The 27,934-nt window shown below is 42.8% G+C and overlaps 1 protein-coding gene across 4 annotated transcripts; it reads right to left on the bottom strand.

The window, feature by feature from the left end:
* Positions 1-31: 31 nt before the first annotated feature.
* On the bottom strand, positions 32-24,352 carry ANP32B (acidic nuclear phosphoprotein 32 family member B). 4 transcript variants are annotated; one of them, XM_086416027.1, is made up of 7 exons: positions 23,980-24,352; positions 14,252-14,401; positions 11,152-11,274; positions 5,593-5,782; positions 2,778-2,902; positions 1,424-1,499; positions 32-560 (listed from the first exon to the last, which is right to left on the bottom strand). In XM_086416027.1, exons 1-7 carry the CDS (start codon positions 24,031-24,033, stop codon positions 430-432), a joined length of 849 nt encoding a protein of 282 aa, XP_086272153.1. In that variant the 5' UTR covers positions 24,034-24,352; the 3' UTR covers positions 32-429. The 4 variants fall into 4 exon arrangements, with proteins under 4 accessions (XP_086272153.1, XP_086272154.1, XP_086272156.1 ...); XM_086416028.1 differs by having other exon boundaries at positions 32-497; XM_086416030.1 differs by lacking the exon at positions 23,980-24,352 and adding an exon at positions 22,501-23,095 and having other exon boundaries at positions 32-497.
* Positions 24,353-27,934: the final 3,582 nt, after the last annotated feature.

Below are 27,934 nucleotides of genomic sequence, written 5' to 3'. Positions count from 1 at the left end.
CTTTGAAAAGAAAAGCATGAAAAAACAGACCCAAAATGTTAAGATTTTATTTACAAAGCTTCTTTGTTGTACAGAAAGTAAAAATGCTGTTACAATCTTGGTGTAACTGGTAGCCACGGACAGTTGACTCACCAATCACAGCTATCCACGCTACAGCAAGTCTTACACAAAAACCTAACAAACGCTTACAATTTTGTTGGGGTGAAGTCCCCAAGCTTGGTGGTGGATTTCCAAGAGGGACTAAATGGAGAAAGGTGGAATGTCACAGGAACTATTCTTTGGCTCTTTGGGTGGGTGGGTGTCCTGGGGTTTGTATCACAGCTACCTTTTTTTTTTTCCTTTAAAAAAAAAAAAAAAAGCTACCAAATCCATGTCAGCAGTCCAACCAATACTGAACAGTTCTTTTTTTTGCAGGTTATTGGGGTCTTATTAATCATCTTCTCCTTCATCATCTGTTTCTCTCTTCCTCTTTTCACCTTTCCCGCTTTCTTCCTCTTCTGTATGAGAAAAAAATTCACTTTGAGACATTTGGAAAGGCATATGTATAGTGTGCCTAACTGCTGCAAATGGAAGCAACAACAATGAATTTAATGGTTAGCAGATGAGCTCCTTAAGCCTATTTTCTCACTAGTAAAATGGGGCCAACGGCATTGACTCCATAGGGTTATTCTGAGGACTAAGTGAACCAGTGCAAAGTACTTAGCCTAGAATATGGCAAGACTCAAACTGTAGTTCATATTCACTTTTAAGTGATTTCTTAGACTCCAGGTATTTGAGACACAGAGACTTTCATATTGTTCTGTCTTTTCAACTAGTAAACTCATGATTACTTTTATGAAGTTAACTAAATCTGCACTGTGTTTTAAAAATCTCCCTGGAGGCAGAGACCAGGCACTGATCACTGCTATATCCAAAGTAAATTTAGTTCTGAAACAGGCACAGAGCGAAGATGCTGCTGGAAAAGTATAAACTCACAGAAAGCACAGCAAACAATCCAGCGCTCTGAAACTTACACGTGTTAAAATCTACTTTTTAACAAACAAGGGTTTCTTTGGTTTTAATTGTGGTAGGGAAAGGAAAACTGGAACGGTGCTATTTATCTATCCTGCAAAGATTACACTCCAGTTATTCTGAACATAGGCATCTCATGCCTAACAGTAACACAAATGATGGGGTCTAAAAACACAACATGCGGGGAGTGAGGCCAGGGCCTCCTTCCCTCACACAGGCATTACACATCCCCCTGCTGTAGAGCAGGGGATGAGCCACACACACACACACAAACAGGCCTTTTATCCATGCCTCTGAAGACCACTAGGGCCAAAGGTATTTTATTTTCTTCTCCATGATTTCAAATTCTGTATTAATGAACACTTCCCTTGATCTTTAACTGAGGGGGACCAAAGCGCATGCCTTAACCCACCTTCATCTTCATCTTCGTCTTCATCCTCATCTTCATCATCTTCATCAACTTCTCCATCATGTCCAAATTCTTCTTCCTAAAAATGTTAAACAGCATACCATTATTAGATTAATTCTGCCCAGCTAAGAAGTACAAAGAAAAATAAGAATTGTCAATAAACTTAACAGTTCATTCAAGGAGAAAACTGTAATGTTACTTTTATCTATTTAAGATACTGAGAGCTGCTGGTTTTTCTTTAATGGGCTTAATTAAAAGTTTTCTTTAAAAACTGCTTTTCAGAAGTATTTGCCAGATGTTTCATTAGTATACAACTTACAATGGATAACTCCAGAATTAATTTTAAAACCTTCAACTTCAAAGCAGGTTTGGACAGAGATTTCTTTTCTTCTCCAGTTGCGGTGCACTGGGTTTCTCACCGAGTGGCTTCTCTTGTGGGGCACGAGCTCCAGAGCCTGTAGGCTTCAGTAGTTATGGCGCAGAGGCTTAGTTGCTCCCAGGTATATGGGATCTTCCCAGACCAGGAACTGAACCCATGTTCTCTGCATTGGCAGGTGGATTCTTAACCACTGGACCACCAGGGAAGTCCCTGGACAAATATTTCTATATCCAACCCCCCACCCCACCTTTTTAAATAAAATGCTTCGTTCAGAAACTTAATTTCATTAGCTACCTACAAGATTATACAAATGCTCAGTCTTATATTTGTACTATAAAAGAACTTTTTTTTTTTTTTTAATGACTTCTAATTTTCTTGGCCTGTTTTTACAAATCCCCATTAGGATTAAAGTCACTCCTTTCTCCTATCCTTCTATGGTTAGAAGGATAGCTATGGCTTCTTCTTCAGCTCCTCAGAGATTCTATTATTACTACGTGTCCCATAAATTAGACCCCCTTCTCTGCTCCTTCAGAGTATGACCACATTTTTACTCAACTTTGCATCCTTAACTGTTTATCACAGAAGGTACGTAATGTACTTATTTCATTAAGCTGGATATACAAGAAATTTAGACTTGGTAAAGATACCTTTCATTTCAATACAACAAAAGGAAGGACATCTCATCAGTTCTCAATGTTCCCAGCTTTCTCACCCTAACGAATGAATACTCAACTTGTTACTGCCTCCCAAAGTTAAAGGGTCAAAACATACTCTGCAGAGCCAAGCAATGTCTAGTTTAGCATTCATAAGCATTCCATTTAGTATTAATACTTACTAAAAGGGGGACAAAAGCTAAATTAGTCAGACCACTATTAGTCTATTTACAAGTATACTAATTTCTTCAGAAGACTTTTCTTTTTCAAACAATCCACACTTTAATTACAAGAGGGAAGCAGGGCAGCCAGGAGGTGCACTGACCTCCCCACTGACTTCATCTTCATCCTCCTCCCCTTCTACATCTTCGTCTTCATCGTCATCCTCTTCATCATCAAACTCTTCTTCCTCACCATCTTCATCCTCCTCCTTATCCTCATCTTCTCCTTCTGAAAACAGTCCAAAAGGAACACATCAAACACCCTGTGTGTCTCATAAGGTATACCTACTGAGGTGGCAGGGAGCTTCGGGTTGGCCCATGGACAAATGCTGGGCCACACCGATATCAGGGAAAAAACCATGAACCACAGTCACCTCCCTTCCTCAAAAGCTGCTAAGGCTCAGTTCTTCTGACCTGAGATAAATAAAATCCAGAGGCCAGGAGTCCTATGTACATTATAATACTTACTGATGAAATGATACAGTGTCTAGAATTTGCTTCAAAATAAGGAAGGGGAGAAGTGGGTAGGAGTGCATGTGTATAAAATAAGATGAGGTATGAGCCAATCACAGCTGAAACTCAGTAATGGGAACCTAATAGTTTTACTGTTATTTCTACCTTTGTCTATGTCTCAAATTCTCCATAGTACAAAGTCACAAAACCCCCAAACAACCAAAATACCCTCACCAACCTCCTTCTCTGGCGTTAACCCGTTTCACCACAAACCAGCTGTGCAAATCAGGAACCTGGAGAACACCCGTAACAACTCCACGACGGGGACAGTGGTGGTGGCCAGGCACCTGTGTCCTGTATCTTTACCGCATTTGGTGCAGGCCCCTAGTCAAGCAGTTCTTACCTCTCCAGGTCCTGGAGCTCACTGTGCTTTCTCCTGCCTCTTCCCTTTCCTTCCTCTATGACTAACACTGGCTCAGCCTTCAAGTCTCAGTTAAACATCACTTCCTCAGGCCAGACCCACAATCTCAGCTCATATGCTCACACACAAGTACCTGGGTCCTTCTCCATTACCACACATTTGCTCACTTATGATTATTTATTTAGTTACGATTACTTAACATTTCTCTTCTTAGTAGACAGTAAGCTCCAAGGGGACAGGAACCATGTTTATTTTTTCTTAAAACTATTTCCTACAGCCTGGCATGCAGGAAACTCTCTAATACTCACCTGACTGATCCTGCTCTTAAGAACTGCCTTTTACTCGTCAGGTTTCTGCACACAAGTGGCTGCTCTACCCATTTAAGGTGAACTTAAATAGATAACCAGACTGATTTGTAAGAGAAACGGACAGCCAGCAGTGAAGGGACTAAGTGAAATGAACATCTGGAACAAGATGAAGCATCCTATTCAGCATCCTATTCACTTTACCATCTAACATCCCATTCTTTGTGCCTTGTCTCAAATCTGCTGCAAAACAAAACTGTAAAATGTTTCCAGAATACTATGCTACTGATTGTAACCAAGGTTCCTGATGGTGTTCTTCACTTTTCTTGATTATTTCTGCCTTATAAACTTCTATCTTTAAAGAGATATCAAAAATAATATTTCAAATATAGTAATACTGCAAATTCCAGCAACATGAGGAATTCTAGGAAAGTAAATTTTCTTCATGCTGACTGATGTGATAACTAATAGCTCTGCTTCCTCTAAGCCTCTCAGGTGAAAAACCTTTATCCTAAGAGTGACTCTTACTAAATAAGTCACTGTGTAAGGAAAGCACAAGCTAAGCAGGATTAGTTTGGGTAGAAAATATATTAAGATTCTTAAAGGTAACAGGATGAAAAAACCTTGATCAAATGTCTAAAGTAAAAAGTATATTCTAATTCCATGTTATAGCCAGAGATTATTTCCTTTATTAAAGAGAAAATGGAATTCAACATACAGTGCTTTCAAATCATTACCTTTTAAAACTCATATATCAATGGAGAAGGCGATGGCACCCCACTCCAGTACTCTTGCCTGGGAAATTCCATGGATGGAGGAGCCTGGTAGGCTGCAGTCCATGGGGTCGCTAAGAGTCGGACACGACTGAGTGACTTCACTTTCACTTTTCACTTTCATGCATTGGAGAAGGAAATGGCCAACCCACTCCAGCGTTCTTGCCTGGAGGATCCCAGGGACCGGGGAGCTTGGTGGGCTGCCGTCTTATGGGGTCGCACAGAGTCGGACATGACTGAGGCGACTTAGCAGCAGCAGCAGCAGCCATATACCAAAGTAGCAAAGATATTTATATTTGAATGTAAAAATCATGTACCAAATACCCACTAAGTGCAAGGGCCTGTGAATAAAGAGATAAGAAGATAATCATAGCAAAGTCAGAACAGACAAGAATGGCAGAGTAACAAGTGCTATGAGAAAGGTAAGCGAGGGAATGCTCGGGCACACACAGGAACTCCAGCATCACAAAATGGTTCCCGGAAGTGCTGACAAAGGTGAGATGGTAAGGATAAATAGGCAGTAGTCAAGAAAGGGGAACTGCTAGGAGAAAGGCAAGAGACTTGAGGCAATGGTCCTTTTAGTAAACCATAAATGACTTCAATGGGTCGGAGCACAGTTTATGAACTCTAGGCTCCAAATTCAAAACTAATTAGCTAATAAACCATTGTCTATTTTGAATCATTTGAAGACTTCAAGGTCCTGGTAGTTTAGTCACTAAGTCATGTCCAACTCTTGCAATACCATGGACTGCAGCCTGCCAGGCTCCTCTGTCCATGGGATTCTCCAGGCAAGAATACTGGACTGGGTTGCCATTTCCTTCTCCAGGGGATCTTCCCGACCCAGAGATCAAACCTGGATCTCCTGCATTGCAGGCAGATTCAACGTCCTAAGAACCCCAAATTTAACAGAAGGCCTACGTGCATGGATTATTTTTCTTGATAGCAAGGGCATTCAGTGCCCACTCACCTTCATCATCCTCTTCTTCATCCACACCATCCACCTCGGCATCTGAATCTGGGGCTTCACGATCCTCTCGGTCATAGCCATCCAGATAGGTCAGCTGGGGCAGGAGCTTGAAGACACTCTCTCGGTAGTCATTCAGGTTAGTAACCTCACAGTTAAACAGATCCAGGCTCTTCAGACATTCCAACTTTTTCTGAAGAAAAGGATCAAGAAACATACCTCCTAAACCAAAGGAACATAAGCAACAAAAACCATCTCCTAAAATGGTAAAATTCTAGGCTCTGAATTCAATAAGCTACTACCTATTCAGCCTTGTACATAGGAAAACATCTCAAGTCCATCGCAATCTTTATGACTGGTCACTAGATTTTTAACTAGTCTTTCCCTTCTACCTCTATCCTCTCAGAGAACTGTTTCCTTTTGGCACTATGAATGAATAATCTTAAGAAATATGAATTTTAAATATTAAAGGTGGATCTTTTTACAGTATGAGACAAATCAGAGACTTGAGTAATCAAATGACCAATAAGACCATGCTGGGTTATCAAGCAATCAGTGCTTTTGGGGTGGTAGGAAAATAGGGGAAACATTTTTTTCAGTCATATCAATTCAGTCAGCATCAAGGTCCTTGACATTTCTACTTAGGGACACAGATGCGAAACACTTGAGAATGGAACAAAGTAAAGTACAAGGTGTGGGGATATAAGTATTTTCTGGAAGACAGGAGTCAATGCAAGCTGGGGTAAAACAAGGGGAACTCAGGGTTGAAACTTCGAAAGTAAAAGAGACTTTACACTCTTTTCTTCTTTTTTAGTTTTGGGGGCAAAGACTGATGCTATTACCAGACCTTCCTGATACAAAATTCTTCTGATTTTACCATACCTTAAAGTTTTGTTGCAATACTTCATTTGTTTGAAACCTGTTTCATTATCTAAAATAGTTAAGATCTAAAAACTTGGCCCAAGAAGTTTTCTGAGCAGCCAAACTGATAGGAAAATATCTGTGTATTCTACTCAGATCATTTATTACCTCAGTGTACTAGTATTTCAATACCAGGTCTATTAAGTTTTGATTAAGGGTGAATTAAGAGATCGGGAGGGCAGAGGTAGTATTACAGGCAAGTAAGCAGATAGCAACAGAAAGTGACAACAGACCCTCCCAGGGAGGAAACGAGGGAGCAAATGATAAAGAGTGAACACAAAATGTAAACGGCTATGTGGCTCGGTGCCTTTTAAAATAGGGAGTGGGGGTGGGGAACACGGATATATGGATTCATAAACTTAACTTTTCAATGGTTCTGAGTCAATACAAAAAGGTTGGCATTCTCTAAATATTACTAAGAGGATCTTTTTATGAAGTAAGTTGCAAAAAAATAAATGCTGTTTAAAGACTGATGCTTTACAGGGAAATCTACTTCAACGTTCACAGGCACCTGGGAAGATACAGAAATGAAACAAAACTCTGTCTTCAGGACTTGAAGTATCTGGGTAATTGCTGGGAGTTACAAAATGACTTAAAAATCTTTGCTCTAAAGCCGACCTTGGCAAATGACAGTTGGCTGACCCACTCTGGCCTGCTTCTTGTGTTTGTAAACTAAGTTTTACTGGAACACAGCCATGCTCACTTGTTTATGTATTACGTATGGCTTCTTTTGTGCTACAATGGCAAAGTGGAGAAGCTGTGACACTATATGGCCTACAAAGCCTAGAAGATCTACTACCTGGTCCTGTAGAGGCAAGGGTTGCTGACCCCTGCACCCACAAACCTTCATATTCCTTATCAAAAAGGTTCCCACACTGGCTTTATTCTCACTGAACAGCCCTTGAGAACACAGAGCCAGGCAGGGAACACGGAACCAGGTTATTATAGCAACAGGAAAATGTATTCCTCAAAACACCAATGTGCAGTTATCCAAGAGTTTGTGGATCCAATACTGTGCTTATTAAGTTAGTACCTAAAGTCTTAAGAAAGCTGTCCCCAGTCCTGATTGTAGGGAGAATGACTTTTATGTCATGTAGCTTTCAGAATAGGACAGCCCAACCCCGAGAAGTCCAGGTATGACTTCTTGCCAAAGAGGAAAAAAATGCTGAAATACCACACCAGGTAACTGGGGAAACTTTTCTCTTCACAAATATGTTGACACTATACCCCTTAAGATAGAACCATGAGTAAATCTGGTAGCTTTCCCACAGAGGCTCAGTGTAAAATTCTTCGCTCAAAGGAACGAGCCATTTATTGGTCAACATTATTTCCTAGGAATGGATGTGCAAAAATACATACAACTCCTGATCATGCTCAACAGTGCTCCAAACCCGTTTTCTAACTCTTTTGACTAGCCTAGTACACAGGGCCTCCAAGGCTTTCCAGTTTCTGAAACTCTGAATCTATAACATTTTTTGCTACTTCTTCAGAACGGAACCATTATGAATAACTTGGACGTGCCGAACAGTATGCTAGAAAATGAAGTGAAAGCAAATAAACAACAAACCCCAAATAACTGGAGTACTCTAGAACTTTAAAGAGCTAAAACTGTGCTTTAAGACCCCAAATACACTACACACAGATTATTCAGGATCCCAATGTAATATGTAAATACTGCTTAAAAAAAAAAAAAAAAAAATCACAACTCTACCATTTCAGAAATTTGGCCTAAAACTAATAGGCTAGCCATAATAAACAGTAAACATTTTATTAACAATAATTTTGCTTGCCTTCTTAGAATTTAGAAGGGCTTTGGGGGATGGTTTGGATGGCCCAGGTCTCTTAAAAAAGGTGTCCAAGGAAGTTTGAATTGATGCCTTCTTTGTCTCTCGATTAATGTCCCTGTAGTAAGCAGAGGCATTCACAATCATTGCATTGACTGTAAGAACTGGGCTCAATGTAGACGGTGTTCAAAATGCATGTGGTTGATGAGGATGAGATGGTGTTTTCCCCACTGAAGAATACTTTCAGAAGTTAAAATGGACCCAACACTTCCCCCCTTCACCTCCTCCTACAGTTTTATTTATCCTAAAGTTATAACTTCAGGAGACCCACCTAGCACCCCCAGGAATTGGAACAGCAAGTTCAGGAGAATAGCAGGAGCTCTGCCTTCCCCAGACAGTCCTGGGTGTGCGGTGCCATGGCTTTGTCACTGGCAGGCCAAGTATGTGACTCTGGACAAGGGATTCAGCTTCCCCTAAGCCTCAGCTTCCTCATGTGTAAAATGAGGGCCATGTTATTTCAATCCATTTTGTAGAAATGTTGAAGATTATTCATGGATAACATACATAAAGCATCCACTACCGTGTATGGCACACAGTACATCTTCCAACAACGGTAAATATTATATAATGATTATTTCTCATATTTCACTGTTTCAGGGGATTAAGACTTTCACTGCCAAAGGGTCCCACTATATAAATCACTTATCAGGTCAGGAACACTCGTGCAAACAATCCCTACGCAACGTTTGTTTCTGCTCTGCCTCTGAATGCTAGGACACTGACAAAAGCTTCTGATGAAACATCAAAGATGACTAAGGTTGCCATGAGAATTAGGCAATGGCCAGTGATCTAGCATGGAAAGGTATGGCCTGGTACTCTGTTCTAGACACAAGGGGTTCCTGTGCTTACAGTTACTGTGAATTGACAGGGCTGTCATTGAACACACAACAAAGGCTTAGTATAGCCCATGGGACCGAAGGGAGACCATCAGAGCTTATTTAGAACTGGAACTCCCAGTTTAGGTCTTTTGGGGTATGGAGTAAATTTATACTTTAAAAAGAGAACAGGTTCCAAGGGCAGTAGAAAGAATGGCCTTGGACTTGAATTCCTGCTCACCATTTATTCTAAAGCTGCTGTGTAATTAAACTCAGTCTCCTCATTTCTAAAATGACATCCTCTCTTCTCTGCATTACATGAGGATACAATGGGCAAATGTTAACATCTCTGAATAAGGAAAACTGCAATAAAAGTCTGTTTATACACAAGAAATGTTGACTTGGAGGAAAACAACAGTGAAAAAGGAGGAAGGCCAGGTGTCTGAGTGTACCTAATAGAAAAAAAGGGGCAAAACATGGAGTAAAGGTGAGCAACAGGCTCCCAACATTTATGAGAAATGAGCTAAATGCACTCCACTTAACGAAACATAAAAACAAGGGTCTTGGTAAACAGTGATTAAATTTACACTGGAATACAGCCTCAATTACTTATTAGGAGAGAAAAAAACTATTAGTTCCAGCAGGAAATCTTCATTAAAGGAAGTCATAATTTAACTCCTATCTTCCCTTGAAATATCAATATTCTATGCAAATGATAAGAAGTTCAAGTATTTTAATATATTGTCATGTCAGAAAAGATAAGAGACAGCAGAAGGATGCCTTTTCCTCTTGAGTTCTGCTCTGCTGGATCCTGAAAGACAGCTCCTATCTCCTGACTAGCCCCTCTCCCAATTAATGTCTGCAAGTTAAGTCCAATGGAAATACTGACTTTATGTAAAACAGAAAAAAGGAAAGCTGCCACAGGCTTCCTTGGGTGATATGAAAAAAGTCAGTTTCATCAGTCTTATTAAAATTGAATTCTACGTCTGTGAACAGAATGTCATGTTTAGGGGAAAAAGTCAAGTTAACAATCTCGAAATCATAGGAATTTCCAGGTGGCATCAAAAGAAGAGAGTCTGTGGGGCTATCCCACCCACCATTAACTGGGAAGAAAACAGAACTAGTGAGAAAGGAAGGAGCCCAAGTATCTGAGAGTACCTATAACAGGGGGGAAAAAGGGGGGGGGGGGGCAAAATTCATGGAGCAAAGGAGAGCAACAGGCCCCCAACGTTGCTTCATAAGCTCTTTTCTGGTCACTACAACTTCCACTTAACTAGACCCCCATCAGCACAGCTTCCCAACTTACAAAGTAAGTACATTACCTTATTTTATTCTCAGAACTCCTAAGTGAGATAAGTAAGGCAGGGATCACTATCCTTCCTGTTTCATAAGGGAGGAAACTGAGGCCCAGAGAGAAGAAGCAACTTGCCCAAGGTCACACAACAAAGTCTATAACCCAACTGGCACTTAAATGTAACTTTCCATAGTTAATCCCAGCATGTAAGAGGAGGAGAATTTGGGGGTTCCCATGCAAAGAGTGAGCCAGCTGGAGCTCAAAATTGTGAATCAGAAGACCTAAAACTCACTGGAGCTGCCTTTGGCCTGTTCCATCAAATCAGATGCCCAACCCAATATAGACAGCCATTTCTATAAAAGTATAGAATAGCCTGGCCAGTCTGGGGAAAATTTTTTAAGATAAATGTTTAAGGCTATAGTCAGTATATGACATTTAAAAAGAACAAAAAAGAAAAGACTTCCCCTTTGAAGTTAGCGGCCACCATAAACAGGGAGGGAGAGCAAACTCACAGGAACACGTGTAACTAAAGGTTCTGGTCTTTTACTCTGGACTCCTTTTATACAAAGTATTATTAAAAAACCACCACCTTCTCAGTTATTATTTCCAGTTATTTCCCTCACAATAAAGAAATATGAAAATGAAAATGACCAAATAAGTCCTGGTTTCCAAATTCTCAATTACTTACCAAAGGTTCCAGGGTGCTGATATCTTTCAGTTTATTTCCACTTAAGTTTAGATGTGTAAGATTTGGAAGTTTTTCTGCTAACATATCCAGACCTCCACAGATTCTATTATCACTGAGCTCAAGCTGTTAAGAGAAAATGCACACAGCACACAAACACACAGAGAAACAGGTATCATTAAAGTGTTAGAAATAACAAATACAGCTCTCACACACTTACCAATGACCTCTTTTTTATTAGGGCATGTATGTTCATTTTGTTTGATTAAACCCAAATTATAGATCCTAGGAACACTTCAGGGAAGGAGAGATGTGTAAGGATGAGAGAGTTGCATTTTCTTAATCAGCTGCCAATTTTAACAGTTTGGCCCCTAACATCAGTGATTACATTTTCTAACCTAAGAAGTGGGTCAAAACAAATTAGAATTCTTTGAGAAGCTGCCATACGCTATATGTGCCAGGAAAGGTAAGTGCATTCTAAGCAGCTATTCTGTGTGTCAAGCAAAATTTGTGATGCCCACTTGAAACCTAATCTGTTTCTGCTCAGTGCTGACTTGCCATGGGGTTCTACATCTGGAAGCCACCAGGGAATGCTGCCCTGAAGGCTACAGGAATGGTACAAGTCCTTAAAGAAGTTCCATGACTTCAAGCAAGGGAATGGGGCAATAGCTTCAGGGCTGGGGAAACCAGTTCCCCAGAGGACACTTCTTACACGAATCTATCACTAGCCTTTACAAGAATTCTAATTTCTTTGCTGCAGGTCAAGTTGAGTGGTAAGTGGTATGCCAATGAAGGAATGAGCCTTCACCAAGGAATATTACAGTGAAAGGAATTGGAGCCTGAAAAAGTAAAGACCGTTGAGAGCATCTAATTCAAACTCTTTATTTCGCAGATGAGAGAACTGAGGCCAGACAGCTGGTTTCAATTCTACTTTAACTGCCAGCAACAACAATGGTAACTGTATCTAATCCTGACATAGTACTTAAGTGTTAAGTACCCAAGTACTTACGGCATTGCTTGAAGAACTAGAAATCCATGAACTCATTTGATCTCACAATCACCCTATGGGTAAGTAGAATTATTACCCCCATTTACAGATGAGGAAAATGAACCAAGAATAGACTATGCAACATGCCCAAGATCACACAGCTGTTACAGTGGTGAGCCTATGATTTGCACAGGGAGCCTAGCTTCAGTGCTCCTCCCTATGCTAGGCACCTAGAACAGAATAAAAATTTATGTAATCTAGTCTGACATGCAATGAAATGAAGTACACGATGCAGAGCAGAACTCTTAAAAATTTAAATATTCACCGAAAGAAAGAGTTTAAAAGAGAAGAAGCCTGTTTAGGTGTTTTTAAGCATTTCAGAAGAGAAAAATACAACATTTCAATACATTTTTCCCCCCTTCTCATGGGCAGTCCAGTAAAATACCTAAAATTTCTCTTGGTTGGTTACAATATCGACATATATAATATTCACAACCTTTCAACATGAGTATCTTAGGGAGGAGAGATAACAAGGCAATCTGCCAAAACATTCAGTGGCATATTTATTTTGAAATGAAATCAATGTGTAATTTAGGAAACGCGTGACATTTCTTTCAGAACCTGCTTCTTGTGACTTTCTGAATAAGTATGACAGTACAGAGACCACAGTAATTCAGGAAAATGTACCAGGGTGCTAGGAAAGCAGAAGAGAACACAAAACACACAGTAGGGACCTGCCAGTATCAAGTTTATGTAGATACAGGCTAAAATGCCATCAGTTACGGAGTTTCCAATGTCATGATAACCTACATAAGCAAAAATGGATTACACCTGAACCTCTAAAGTAGATACCTAACAGAAAAAAGAAAAGAAATTTACAAATTTAAATATAACAGAATTCTTTTTAATAGCAGAGTTGCCCTGAAACTCATGAGGACTGCCTGAGCATTTAGAACACATAGCGCTTCTGGATTTTAATTCATGTATTTAACCAAAAAACAAGTCCCTCTCAAGATTCAAGCAAGCAAATAGGAACAGCCTACCTATCTGTTGCCTAAATTTCATTTCAGTTTTCTATGTGTATCTTTCTTAGATGAAGCTTCAACTTAAACTCCCTAATAAAGAGATTAGGTAAACAGTGGAGAATTCTGCAACACTGCCAAGACCACACACATTTTTATATGTAATGGAAAAGGCAGTGGGTTAGCAAATAAGAGCTATGGTTCTAGTTTTGGCTCTAGTACTAAACCACTTCTGTGGGTGGCTTTAGGCAAATTACTGTACCTGTCTGGGTCTACTGCTGGGTATGTGCCTATAAACAAGGCTAGAAGATCTTAAGTTTCTTTCAGTTCTGGCAGAGGCTTTGTGACAGGTTAACGTGCCAAGACACAAAAAACATTTTTCTTGAGAATTTTTTTTTCTTGGTGCGTGGCAGGGATGGGTGTGTGTGTCTGTTTGGGGGGGGGGGGGTGGGGGTGGACAGTGTTAGAGAGGATAGCGATTGGTTTATAATTAGACCAATAAAGCCCTAACAATGGACCATTAACTAGCCAAGGGAAATACAGCAGTTTTGTTTGAATGAATTCTCAGTCAGTCACAACACATTTTAAACTCCCTAGTCATTAAGAATTACATAATGGATTTGAAATATCATAGGCTACAAATCTGAAAGGTCTATACTTAAATCCTCCCTTAATCAACATTAAACATGAAAAGCAGGAGGAACCCATGATTCCTAAACCAGAGCATACTAAGAACAAAATGTAGCTACATTACAGCAACAAATCCTTAACAATTATTGAGTACTAAATTATTCATCATAACTATTTATTGAGCATCCAACATGTATTATTTCCAAACATCATAGCAATTCCGCAAGATCAGGTGGTATCACCAGTTTACGGGTGAGGAAACTGAGTCTTAGATTACATAACCTGAGAAAGATTCACCCATCAGGGAAATGACAGAGCTGGATGGAACGCTGAGTTCCAGATCTGCCCAGTTACAAAGGCCATGTGCTCTCTGCTACACTAAATGCTTCCTTACAGATAGAATTGTTTGTTTTTCCCTTCCCCAGAATGGTTCTCTTCTATTGTTAAAAGAAAAACCACTTACCTTTTTCAATTTAGGTAGTTTGGGAAGATTTGAAACTGAAATCAAGCCTACATTTATTAAACTGAGGAACTCTAAGTTCACAAATTCAGCTGTTAAGCCCTCAATTTTTCCATCATTTGATTTGCAGTTGTCCAGGACAAGTTCTCGAACCTGTAGGTGACAAAGCAGGGAAGAAAAGCTTTCAGAAACATACAGAAAACAAAGAACAATGCAAAACCTCCAACCATAAATACCCAACAAATCACTCACATATAGGGGCAGCCTCTACTTAGACCCAGATCATAGTTATAAATAATGAAAAAAATGATTAAGCCTTTAATAACAATATTCTAATAGATATCAAGGGTGAAATGTCACACCATGGTTACAAATAAAGATTTTAACTCTACTTTCCAGACAGAAACTACAGCTCTTAAGATGTTAAGTGAAGACACAATACCCCCTACCCCTTAGTCCTTTTCCCAAGTCTGTTCCAAGAGGCGCTTTAACTACAAGTGCAGGAGAAGATACCCACCCCTCTTCTAGGCCCATCCCACCCATAAACTCCTCTAGGCCACAAGGCCCAGGAGACTGACACAAGAGAAGAAAACTTCACTTTTCCAGCAAGGTCACTAAGAGATTGTGGCTACAGGTTTCTGGACTAACACACTTCTACCTCTGGTCTCCTTAATCCTTACTAAGATTATCTTGACACTAGGAAAAGACCAAGATGCAAGAGCTCTTAATTCAAAACCAAGATCATTTTGTTTTATATGTAAAAAAGCTATTTCTAGGGAAGAGAACAGTTAGCTATTATATTCCTTTTTCAGGCCACAAAATCTCCTCGTTTAGAGTTCCTGAAATTCAGAATTCAAACCCATCCAAGAGTATCACGTGTGAAAATTCTGAATACTGATGATTTAATAAAGTCTACTGTGTAAATATCTACCATGCTAATCTCTATTGCCATTCTTGCTCTGTGGTTGACTGACACTTCCCAGTTTTAAACACGTTTTGATAAATTTACACGGATGCAAATAAGTTTTAACTGCCAAAGGCATTCTTGCAGTAAACCTAACACATTTAATGGCATTAATGAGTAATCAAACATGTATGAGATGCTGATAGCTCTAAAATGAAAATAGGAGTTAGTATCTTTATCCTCCCATATAAAATCCAAAGATACTACTCTAGTAATTGCTAACATTTATGGAGAATTAACTCATTACTCTTTTTACCACCATACCGCCTCCCCCCCCACAATTACAGAGAAGGAAACAGATTTAAGAGTCAGGGATACCCACACCACCACAACTTCTCACTCGCTACTACTCTACTTCCTCTTCAGAAGTCTTGCTCTCAGGATGCACACAGGCCCATTACATCTTTTTGTTTCTTTCTTCCCTTCCTTCCACTTTTCTCTTTATGGACAGTCTTCCGTCTTCTGATAAAAATTAGCCTATCTGAAAACTTAAGGTAAACTGAGGAGAGCTAGGCACCAGAGACAGATGCTTAGGGTCAATTTCTTTCTTTTTTTTTTTTTTTAGGGTCAATTTCTAGCCCTGCCATTTACAACCTCTGTGACCTTAGGCAAGTCACTTAACCTATCCGTGCCTCAGTTTCCTCAAGGTGAAGTAGAACTGTTGTAGAAAGTAGTGCTTTAGCCACAGTGAAAGCTGAGAAAATAACCTCTGGGAAAAGGTGTAGGAGAATGACAAGGACCTTTGTGGTTTACTTTATTCCTGTCTGTACTAAATCTTCTACAAACATGTCTCTCTTTTACATTAAAAAAAGGAAAACCAACAAATCATTAAAAAAAAAAAAAGTCAACTGTAACTACCCACCAACCTAAGCAATATACTGCAATATAACTAAATATTTCCACTTGATTTGGGGGTTTTCTATGACTATATCTGACAGAGAATCCAAAAATGTTATACAGAATGACACCAATATGCCAAAAGCCAAATAAGGAGGAATTTAGATGGCCATTTTGCCTCCCAGCTCATGGGTGAAATCACCTCTTGGACATTTTTCTCAACTGGTAAAATTCCGCTTTAATTAGAGTCAAAGAGAACAAGTCTGCTGAAGCAAACAGCAGAATAGGAATCAAGAAAAAGAAACTGGTAGGGAAAAAAAGATGTTAAAGTGGTCCAAATCTGCAAACCAAACTGCTGGGTCTGAAAGAAGATGGAGAGTAATTAAGGTTCTGGTTTAAAGAAATGGGAACTATGCAACTGGATGGAAATAGGAAGGAACAGCTTTGGGTGCGGGAAGGGGAGCAGGTATGTAATGAATACTACAAAGGATATCAAGTTTAAGGTTCTCATGAAAAGTCCAGGTCAAAGTATCCCCAAGGACTTGGACAGGATAATTTGGAGTTCAAGGTTTAAGTTCTGCATTTGGAAGTCATCAGAGCAGAGACTAGTGGAAGGATGGAATTCCTACGAAGAGAACCAAGGATGGAATCCTGGGGATCCTGCAAAGGAAACTTGAGAAGAATGAGTAGTAGTAGTACCCAAATGTGAAGCATTACTTTCAAACATGTAGAAAGGCTTATAAAATAAGGCATAAGAAGCTACTGGGGCAAGGGGGAGGATTAAAAAAATTAGATAATTTGTCCATCAAGGAGAGACATCTCCAGGAGACACTGGGGGATGAATACATAAAATGTTTTCATTTATGTAACCTGTCACACATTCACTTTCTTATATTCTTCTCAGGGAGAGTAAAAGTGACTGTCCTGGGAACTTTTCCATAATCTTATCTAACACTTTCACAATGAGATTATTGATCTATTAAAAAAAATTAAGGTTAAAAAGAGTCAGTGCTAGATTTTAAATTTCATCAAGCATCACGATGGCAGGGTCATGCCTATTTTAGTTACCATTATATTCTGGGAGTTGGTGATGGACAGGGAGGCCTGGCGTGCTGTGGTTCATGGAATCGCAGAGTCAGACACAACTGAGCAACTGAACTGGATATTCCAATGTGAGAAAGAGCATTTACAACAGTCAAACACAGAAAAACTGGCATAGGAACTTGTGTCAGGATTGTAGGGGACTGAGGAAAGGATGAAGCAGGAAACCTGGATATAGAAAGAAACTACTTTCTGATGATAGGCATAATCACATGCAAAGCATGTTGCTATTTGTCACTTAATATTTTGGGGTTTTTTTTCAGTCTTTGTATATTTTAAATACAGTAACATGGAACAGTATTACTTAACAACTATACTTTTTAATGTCTAAAGAAATTAAAAGGTATGATGTAAAATAAATTACAATACTCCCTAATGAACATGTTACCCAACTTTCCCTATTATAAATAATGTCATGCTATCTTTTTATGTGAAATTTCTTTTGTAATAAGGATTATCTCCTCACAATCTATTGCTAGGTGAAAAAACAAACATCAGAATCTTTTGAGTTACAAGTTCTTTATCTTAAAATGACAATCAACCTCTCTCAAGCTTTTTCTGTTACCTTTTGTGATATATGGAAATTCTAGGTATATGCATATAGTTACCTTTTTCTTGAGCATATTGGTTTTACCCTGAGGAAAAAGCCAAATACCGCAAAAGAAATAATGACAAAAAAGCAGACAAGTCATAAAAAGGTAATCAGTAAACAAACTCATTTGTTTACAACAAATCATAAAAGATACGTATTAAAAATGAGATGTCATTCTACTCTCTCGAGGAGGGAGAAGAGATAGGATAAGAAAAGGAGCTGGTAAGTTTACAAGTGGGGAGTGAGAAGTCAGGGAATACATATCTGAGACCTTTAATTTTCTCCATGAGTAGGAGGAAACAATTTATTGGGGTGAGTACAGGGAAGGGCTGTATGGCTCAGCAGTGAAGTCATGTTCCTGAACTTTTCCAGCAAGGCTAAGGATGTAGTAAAGAAATGTGTTAACCCCAGAACAAAGTACAGAGTCACAGCAAGAAGATGAGCCACAAAAAAGCACACAGCAGAGTGGAAATTACTGCAGAAAGCAGAGACCAAAGGAGGGTTCACTTAGGGCTGTGCCCAAGGATGACAGGCCTGGAAAGCCTGCCATAAGCACCCTTCTAGCCAGCCTAAAGTTCTAAACAGGACTTTGGGGAAAACGTGTCTGTTCTCAGGCATTATGTCAGCAGCATATGAGATTAACTAGGCCTTCCCTTTCCCTGAAGTCCTTCCTGAGTGTGACAGGATCCAGAATACCTTACAAGGGAGGGTGTACAGGATGGGGGACATATGTCGTCACTGCCTCCTGATATAGACCGAGAATAAATGGGAGGTTCGAATCAAGGGAAAACACCCCTAGTTTTCCTCCTTATGTCCCAAACCCTCCCAGGAGGGAATGTTGGCAGGCAATTGTACATCTGTGTGTACCACTTACCACTATTTGATCCAAGGCACAGTTACTTGGTCTTCTGCTTGAAGATACATGACAACTTTGGGGGCCAAGTTCACTCTTCCTCATCCCTTATTTTCCAACTAAATTAGTTCTTTTTCCTCAAACACGAATTTAAGGTAAACACTTAAGAACTAAAAACAAAAATCCAAACTATTTCCTATGCAACTTTTTAGTTTTCTGTAGCTATCAGCAAAGCTGATACTCTAGTTTTCCCATGAAAAATTTGAAATACATGGTAGACAAATTACAGAGATTGGGGCTAGGAGCCACAGAGGAGATCAAGGAATTTTCCTTTCATCTTGTCCACTTGGTCTCATTTCCTATTTCCCTGGCTGGTGGTGGTTTAGTCGATAAGTTGTGTCTGACTCTTGGGAGCCCATGGACTATAACCCTCCAGGCTCCTCTGTCCATGGGATTTCCCAAGCAAGAATACTGGAATGGGTTGCCGATTCCTTCTCCAGGGGATCTTCCTGACCAAGGGATCAAACCCGCATCTCCTGCACTGCAGGCTGGTTCTTTACTGAACAAGCTAACTAGCTACTCTTGGAGTGACCTTCCCCAATTATCAGTTACAACAGTTATAAGAGGGGAAAAAGACAATATGGAGAATTAAAGATCATTAAGTTATCAATTATTTTAGTTAGAAAATAAATGGTTATTATAGTGAGTGAAATAATCCAAACACATGGAAAGTAACTCTTGCCATCCTCGACAATTCCCATCTTTCTGAGTTAACCAACCTTCAGACCTTCCACCCTGCTACTATTTTAAAAGAATGTCTGCTAAATGACAATAGAACATTAGTAGTACTGAAATGTGTTTAAGTGGCAAAACTGCCTGTATGAAGGAAAGAAACACTCATCCTACTGGTGGGGAGGTAAAAAAGAGAACCATTCTAAAAAGCAATTTGGCAGAGATTCACATTACAAAATGTTTGTTACAATACTAATTAAAACAGCAAAAAACTTTCTAACCACCTAATGAGGATGGTTAAATTATGATCTATGCAGACATTAACAATGCAAGACAGATGTTTACTATACTTTAACAAGGTGTTATATTCATTAATAGCAAGATCCAAGTTAGGAAAAAACTTTTCCTGTGGACTATACCAGAATATCTTGGTGGTAGAATGGGTGTTTGTGAGATTCCTGTTTTTTTTTTTTTTTTTAAGTTTTTTAAATCTATATCTATTTTTTTTAGCTTATCTGTATCTAATTTTTCATTCACTGAAGCTGTAAACTAAAGAATACAAGAAATATATATCCTATTTAATACAAGAAAAAGAACCCAATTGGCTGCCATGCAGCAAATCTGAATAAGCCCTTGAGTTTAAAATCATGACACAATAAATGCCAAAAGTTGGGGGAAAGGTTTTTCCTGTGTTATAGATTTTTTTTTTTCCTTCTTTAAAAGGCCACTGCCATGTGGCATGCAGGATCTTAGTTCCCTGACCAGGGTTCAAACCCATGCTCCCTGCATTGGAAGCATGGAGTATTAACCACTGGACCATCATCAGGGAAGTCCCCTCACATTATGTATTTAAAAAAAAATTTTTGTCAGTATCTTGGGACTAAGGAAAAATTATGCTTATTTGTGGAATATGAAATGTCTCAGTTTAGCATACAGGCCACCACACAGACTGTAAACCACGGTAACTGCATGACTTTCTAACTTTGAACAGACTGGAACATCAAGGACAGATGTCCCTAGATTCATTGTTAATGAGGTACTCGTAACAGTGGCATGTCTGGCATAATAGGAAAATGACAGCCTCACATAAAGACATTTTTTCCTCCTATTCTGGAATATATCTAAATTCCAGATCCAGATCCAGACTGTATCAGTATCTCATTACTGCACGTGTCTCTTTCCACATCTGACAGTACCATCAATTTCTGTGGTGTACCTGGTATGTTCTAGTGCTAAACAATTTGCTCTCAATGAAACAACTGACAACACCAATATTTTGTATAAAATAATTCTTACCCTTTGCCTGTATTTTAAAATAGTGATCACTATTCTTTTTGAAGATTACTTTATAATGCCATTTTAAGCCATTTTTCCACTATGAGAACAAACTTCTGATATAAAGAGGTGTTTTGGACTCAGAAAAAACTTAATTATGTACTTCTTTATGAGTCACTCCCTTAGGTAAATAGCACACCTGTTAGTAACAGGTGAAATGGAACCTATTCTCTTGGTCTGTCTTATCTATTTTAAAGAACACAAGAAGATAAAGTGTTACCAGGGCCTTCTTCAAACTTCCAAATAAAAAAATAAAAACAGGATTCATGTTGATGTATGGCAAAACCAATACAATATTGTAATTAGCCTCCAATTAAAATAAAAAATAAATAAAAATAAAAACAAGCCGTACTCACAGAAAAAAAAAGCTCATCTGATCTTCAAACAAAAACACTGAAGATCAAACTCCACTTACCCTCCTCAGTCTTTTATCTCACTCGATGACATCAAGGTCAACCAAGGAATATACTGTTGTGCATTTAAAAGCCTCCTGTCTTATACCAATAGGTTTACAAGAGACAGGATTCTTCCTCTTTTCCCAGATGAAAAGTCTACAGGATCCCAGAGGTCAAGCCCACTCTAACAGCTGGCTCCACAACACATGGAGCCCCCGTGACTAGCTGACTTAGAATCATTTTGTAACTTCTCACTTACCTTAATGATGATGCTTTTGTGCAAAACATTTTTAAATTTAAAAAATTTAAAAACCTAAAGGTTTTTAAAAAACCTAAGCCTTACTCAGTCTCCCTTAAGTCCCTAGGGGAGCCATTCTTACCCCACAATCCTGGTTAGCTCCCAAGACACTCTCCCAAGGCCCCTAACTTGCACAATGCAACAGGCCCCACCCGGTTCTGAGGGCCCCACCCGGTTCTGAGGCTTCAGGAGGGAAGGGGCTGCTCTCTGCCTCGTTCACACTGCTTTTCCTGGCCCTGCCATACTGTTGGCACACAAGTATTTATTTAATAAAACCAGTGGATTACAGTAGGAGAGTTAAGTCCAATAAAGTAGCCAATAGTCACTTGTGGCTTTAGTACCTGATATGTGAACAGTGCAACTGACAGACTAACCTTTTAAGTTAAATAGCCACACGACTTTAGGCTGTTTTTGACAAAAGGGCAAGGCTTAAGTTGATTTCTTGAGAAATTAACACGTGCACATGTATATGTATTTTAAAAAACAGTAGTTATTTCAAATTCAAAAAAATCCATATACAACCAGCCCAGTTGTGTTTCCCAGAAGGAACAACGGTGCTCTTAGCTGAGTATTTTAATAGTGCTTTATGCACATTTGAAGAATTCAAATGTTACATTCTAAGGCACTGTGAAGATTCTTGTGTATTTTCTTTTGGAAAATTTGGCTAAATCAAATAACTCCATATTCTACTGACTTGGAACTACGCAGTAATAATTCAAACGTCTTAAATCAACAACGCCTCAAAATGAGATCACAACTCTGCAAGTTTACGGTGTGAAGAAGCTTAACAGTTCAGGATACTAGCACGTGGCCGAAACAAAATGTCTGACTGATGGACGGAAGGGACGACCGCGGTCAAACCTCAACCTTAAAACTCGGAGGACCGAATCGAGACGCTCACCCCTCGAGGTCCTCCAGGGACGAGTGGGGAGGCCACGAGGTGCCACAACCCCGCACTTCATTTGTAGGGACCTCAGAGATTCAAAACCTCGTGCGCACAAGGGAAGGCCGGGTTGACAAATTTCCACAAGTGGGCAACTTGTTACCCACAACACTCTGGTTGCACGAAGCGAGCCCATCGCCAGCCCGGGCGAAGATGGAAGGACTCCCCTTGGGCTGCCCCGGGGACAGAGGACGCCACTCACCCGAAAAGGGGGTTTGGCAGAGGTGCGGCCCCCCGGCGAGGGCCGCAGGAAGCTGCTCTAGTTCGCGCGGAGGACCAGGGGAAAAGAAGGACGGTTCTTAAAAGGCCCACCCGCCGCGGCAGGCGAGTGCTGGCCTCGGTCGACAGCCTGTAGCACGTGCGGAGGCAGAGGCCTCCCGGCCCGAGAGCCCAGCCCAAACCCGTCAGTACCCCACTAGACGCCCGACTCGGGCGGAGGCGGCTGCCTGGCGTTGCCCTTTTAAGAAGGGGGGAGGGGACGGCAGTGCGCCCAAGAGATGAGTCGGCGGCCGCCGGAGCGCGCAGCTCCCGCCAGAACGAGCCGAGCCCTGGCGAGGCGGGCGCCAAACAAGCCGCAAACTCGGCCCGGCGAACGGCGGCCCACAGCCACCGCCGGGACAGACGAGCGGGGCCTGGCAGGCCGAGCCAGCATGTTGGCTCACGCGGCGGAGGGAGACGAGTGCTAGCCAACATGGCGCTGTGTCGGCTTGTGGCGCGCCCGGGCTGACGCGAGGAGCCGCCGCCCGCCCACACCGAGGGGCCAGCCTCCCGGGCAGGGGCCCCCGGACTCCGCCGCCGCGACGCGGGGGGAGGGAGAAGCCGTCTACGCCACAACGGCCGGCTCGGCCGAGCGACGCCCGCCTTGGGAGGCCGGGACTGGGGAAGGCCGGGGGGCGAAAGGGGAGCGAAAGAAATGGAGGAGAAAGTTTTATTTTTAGGCTTGAAAAATGGCGGGAACCGCGTCCTTTTTTCAAACTTAGCCCGGGGAGGGGCGGCGGTTGCGCCACCTACGCCGCCCGGACTCGCCCCTCCCCCGCTCCGCGCGCGCCCAGCCGCGCCCGCTCTAGCCCCCTGGCGCCCGAGGGGGCTTCCCGTCCCCCTTAGAGGCGAAGAACCCCCTACTCGCCCTTCGGCCCCTGCCCGAGTCCGGCCGGGGCCAACCGCGAGGCCTGGCCTAAGGAGACCCTCCCCCGCCCCCCACCCCACCCCGAGCCCCTTCCCCCGCCGGCCTGGGGCGCGCGGAGCCCAACATGGCCCGCAGCGGGCCCGGCTCCGGCTAGCCGCGCGGCTCCTCCGCAGGCCCGACCTCCGCCCGGCCGCGCATCCCGGGAGGCTGCAAACATGGCTCCCAGCGTTACACAATCCCCTCCTCCCTCCCTCGCTGCCGGCCACACGCACACGCGCTCCTCAGGGAAAGGACCCCGGCGGGCGAGGAGCTCAAAGTTTGCTTTCCCCTACCCCACTGCCTTCCCCGGACGGCCGCGGGCACCCGCGGGCGCCAAAGAGTTAATCCCCGCGCGCTCGCTCCCCCCTCATCGCCCGCCCGCCTTCCCCGTCCGAGCCCGCGAGCTGCGCTCTTCCCCGCGCCGGGGCCGGCAAACCCGCGGTCCGGGCCCCGCAGGTGGCCACCATTACATGCAAGTCATCGGGGGGAGAGGGCGCCCGAAGGGGGTCTGCTTACAGCTGCCGGGGTCCGGTTCCTCAGCTCCAGGTGGATCCTCCTCTTCATGTCCATGTTTCTCTCTTCCCCCCTCTTCAAACTTAACTTTCCGCGGCGGGGGCGGAGGGGGGAGAGGCGTCCCAGCCTGCGCAGCGAGGGCCGTCGGAAGGGGTCTGCTCGAGGCAGAGGCCGACGGCGCGGTCCTGAGTGGCGGGCGGCGTGCGGGCAGGCGAGCGGAGCCCCCGGAGCCAAGTTACTCGCGGGAGCGGAGAGAAACCATGGAGGGAAAAGGGGGCTGGAGCGCAGCTCTGGTCTCACTACCGCCGCCCCCGGCCGCGGCCCCGCACTGCGCTTAAACCGGCGACGCGGCGCCGGTGGCTGCTCGGCTCGACTCGGCCCCGCGCGGCGCCGCTCGGCTCGGCAGCCGCTGTGCACCAAGGACGGGGCGGGGAAGAGGCGCGGCGGGAGGGGCGGAGGCTGGGGGTGGGAGAGGGAGAAAGGCGCAGCCCCGGGGACTGGAGCGACTTACTCCCGCCCTCCGATCGTACGTGGGGTGGCTGATGTAAGACCCGCCTGGGGGCTTCCCCGCCTGCCGCTGCGTTGAGACCGTGGGGTCCCTCCTCCACGCGTCCGGAGGCAGGTCTCCACCCCCTCGCTTGGACGTCTGCTGGGAGGGCTGGGGGGAGTAAATTACTGCCCGTCTTCGGGGGTCCCTAAGACCAAATTCTTCCTCGAAGACTCGACCAGGCCAGCCCGACACCCGCGAAGGCGGGAAAGGTGTAGAGACCGTGGGACAAGGGCTTTCGGGTTCTCCTTCCGCGCCTCCGCACCGTGTGGGGCCAGCAGGCCGACCCCCGCGTCTCTTTGGGCGGATGGGTCTGAAAGTGCTGCGAAGACCCCAGTCGGCGACAGGAGCGCTGCGGTCCGGTGTTGTACCGCGTGGCACCGGGCGGAGTCGACCTTCGCGGCCGGCGGAGAGCGGGTAGCCCGGGCCGCTTGCCCAAGCCACAGAGGAGCAGAGAGTCCCCCAGTCCTGGAGGATCTCCCTGGGTTTTCTAACATTTAAATATAGGCTAACGAAGGCAGCAATTAGCATTTCTAATGGAGCCTCGGAGTTACAGAGTTTCCCCGAATACTTTTATCTTTAAGGGCACCCCTGTGAGGTGTGTGAATTCTTGATGGGCTCCATTTCGGGGAAGCTTGGCAGGTAGCCTTTGTAATGGGCTGCCTCCAAGAGCTCCCTGAGAGACAGGGTTAGAGCCCTAGGCCGGCTTTGCAGACCTCCAGGAAGTAATGTAAGGTTACATTCCGCTTAAAATAAGTAAACACGTCATTTGTCAGATCAGATACCATCTTAATTCTAGTATAGACGAGGGCCTCCAAGATTGAGAACAACTTATGAACAGAGAAAAGCATAATTCTATGCGTTAACCTCAGTTTTTCTTAATGTTAAGAAAGACTGCACTCTTCCTTTTAACCTAAATTCATTTAGTGGCAAACAAAACTATCCATTTTTAAAACATCAGATGCATTAAAATGCCAAAACAAAAAAAATTTTAGAAGGATTATGGAAAACAAACAAAATTTCCAGTATGTTGTTTCCTAAGTCTTTAAAATGTTAGCCTTAGAGACATCTCTATGAGCGAGGGAAATGAGGGAAGTGCTCTTCAGGATGTCACAGGAAGTCTGTAACTGTAAGCTTATGGGAACCACAGGGCTGGTGAGGTGAAGCGGGCAAATTAGTTACATGAGTTGACAAGCAATGATTGAGCATCCACTTTTAGGGCTTAATACTGTTCTTTCTAATTTAATCCTCAGATTACCCTGTCGAGTAGATTGTATTTTATTCATTTTTACAGATGCAGAAGTGGCCAACAAGAGGTGCAGCCAGGTTTTGAACTTAGATGGGTCTGACTCCAAGGCCTCAGTCTCTTCTGGTACACCATCAGTCTGTGGAATGAAGTCATATAGCGTGGGGGTCTGCTTTGGAACAGTAGGTTGGGTACAATCTGTAGAGAGCCTTTAATATCAAACAGAGGCTGCTGGTGCCATCTTGTAGGTAAAGGGGAGATGCTGAAGGAGAAGTGGCAGCTCTGTGCTAGAGTAGAACCTGGGTAGCTCATGGGAGAGGTGATATCAATCCTTACAGAAAGAGGGCAAAATCTTGGGGTATTTATCCTCTCCTTATGAACAGCTCAAGCATGAAGTGAAGTGAGTGAAAGTCACTCAGTCATGTCTGACTCTTTGCGACCCCATGGACTACACAGCCCATAGAATTCTCCAGGCCAGAGTACTGGAGTGGGTAGCCGTTACCTTCTCCAGGAGATCTTCCCAACCCAGGGATTGAACCTAGGTCTCCCGCATTGAAGGCAGATTCTTTACCAGCTGAGCCACAAGGGAAGCCCAACTTAAGGGTATGAGGACTCAAAAGATAAATGTGTGTTTTATAAGATTAAGCTACAAAGTAATTAATAAACATAGCCACAATGTGCAGCAAATAAAAAGAAAGCAAAAGAGCCAAAGGAGAGACTACAGACCCAGTACTGTCCCTTCTGACACAGCCGGTGCTGGCATGCACCTCTGTGAACAAAGAGCATGTGTTCCAGTGACATGCTTCTTTGTCAGGGGCTTCACTGCCAGAGGCATAAATAACACAGGCAGAACAGGGTGTGTCTCACTGCCCTGCCAACATCTTCCACTGGACTGTCAGTCCACGGGCCTGAAGGGGCTGTTGTCACACTGCCCTGGTTTTGGATATGCTGTACTTAACATCATTCTGTGTATGCATCTGGCTGTGAGAAAGAAGTAGAATATTGAACTGCATCTAAGCCCCAGTTATTATCATGACCATGAATTTGTGGTTTGGAACGACTAGAAGGGAATAAGGAAAAAGGGAAAAATCTTAGTTTGTGAGGGGATCTGAACTATGGGTAAATCTCTTTTTACTTCTATTGATGTTAATGTTTGTCCCATAAGTAATACAGATATCAAACAACACCTTGTTTTGGCACTCCACTGAGTCTTCAAACTGCTTGTTAATCAGAATGTATGTATTCCAACTATCTCCAAAATGTCTAAGGAGAACACTCTGAGCTAGTTTGTAACTCCTTGGACCTGCTCTCCATCCCAGCAACGTCATCAGATGACCAGAGCCTTCCACAAACTTTAAGTGTATGTACAGACTTTAACAAATCTGAAGATGAGAGGAAAGAGCCCCACACAGGCATTGGCTTAACTGGCCTTGAAACCAGTTTAGCAGAAGGGGCACTTTCTCTTTAGGAAAGACAGTATATGAAACAGATGTGGGTGAAGAAATCATTACTCTTTTAAATCCTAAATACTTCCATTCTTTCCCTCCTCTCCCATACACATGTGCATGCACTGGTAAATCTACCCTCTGAGTCTCTACAGCATGGTGTGTGTGCCTTTTATAGCAGTTAGGCAACACGTGGGAGCTGTTGAAGGATCTAAATTCTCAGCGAGACTATGAGCTCATACAAATATTTCTGGACAATATGAATGGAGAGCAGGAGCCTGGGGCCATCTTTAGAACATAGGTGCCCTGCAATTGTGTGTTATGTTGAAATAATGTCACGTGTACTCAAAAATACTATTGAAAGACAGCTGAGACACTGAGACAGAGAAGGAAGACAAATGGGTGAAAATGGGTTAAGGAATGAGATCCTGTTAGTCTCCAGATGGCAAGAAAAAGAAGATGGGAGAGTGTCAGGTGTGCAGGCAGCTGCAGGTCCAGTAAGGGGCCCTGCCAAGACAGCCAGATTCCGTTTTGCTCTCTGAAACAGCTGTAGGTGCTTGGCCTTCCGGGGGCAGCAAGGGAGAGCTTCGACCACCGAGAGTCGAGTTTAATATTTATTAAGCACTATCTTTATGCCAAGTACTGTGCTTGGGACTTTTCGTGTACATTGCATCTCAGATCATCCTGGCAACGGCTCGCTGGGACAAGACTTTATAATCC

The sequence above is a fragment of the Bos grunniens genome, chromosome 8 (assembly GCF_055505025.1).
Source record: "Bos grunniens cultivar Pamir isolate PY7600 chromosome 8, Bosgru_T2T1.0, whole genome shotgun sequence".
Classification (NCBI taxonomy): Eukaryota; Metazoa; Chordata; class Mammalia; order Artiodactyla; family Bovidae; genus Bos; species Bos grunniens.
Note: the sequence above shows the minus strand (reverse complement) of the source record. Positions and strands in the feature narration are given on the sequence as shown.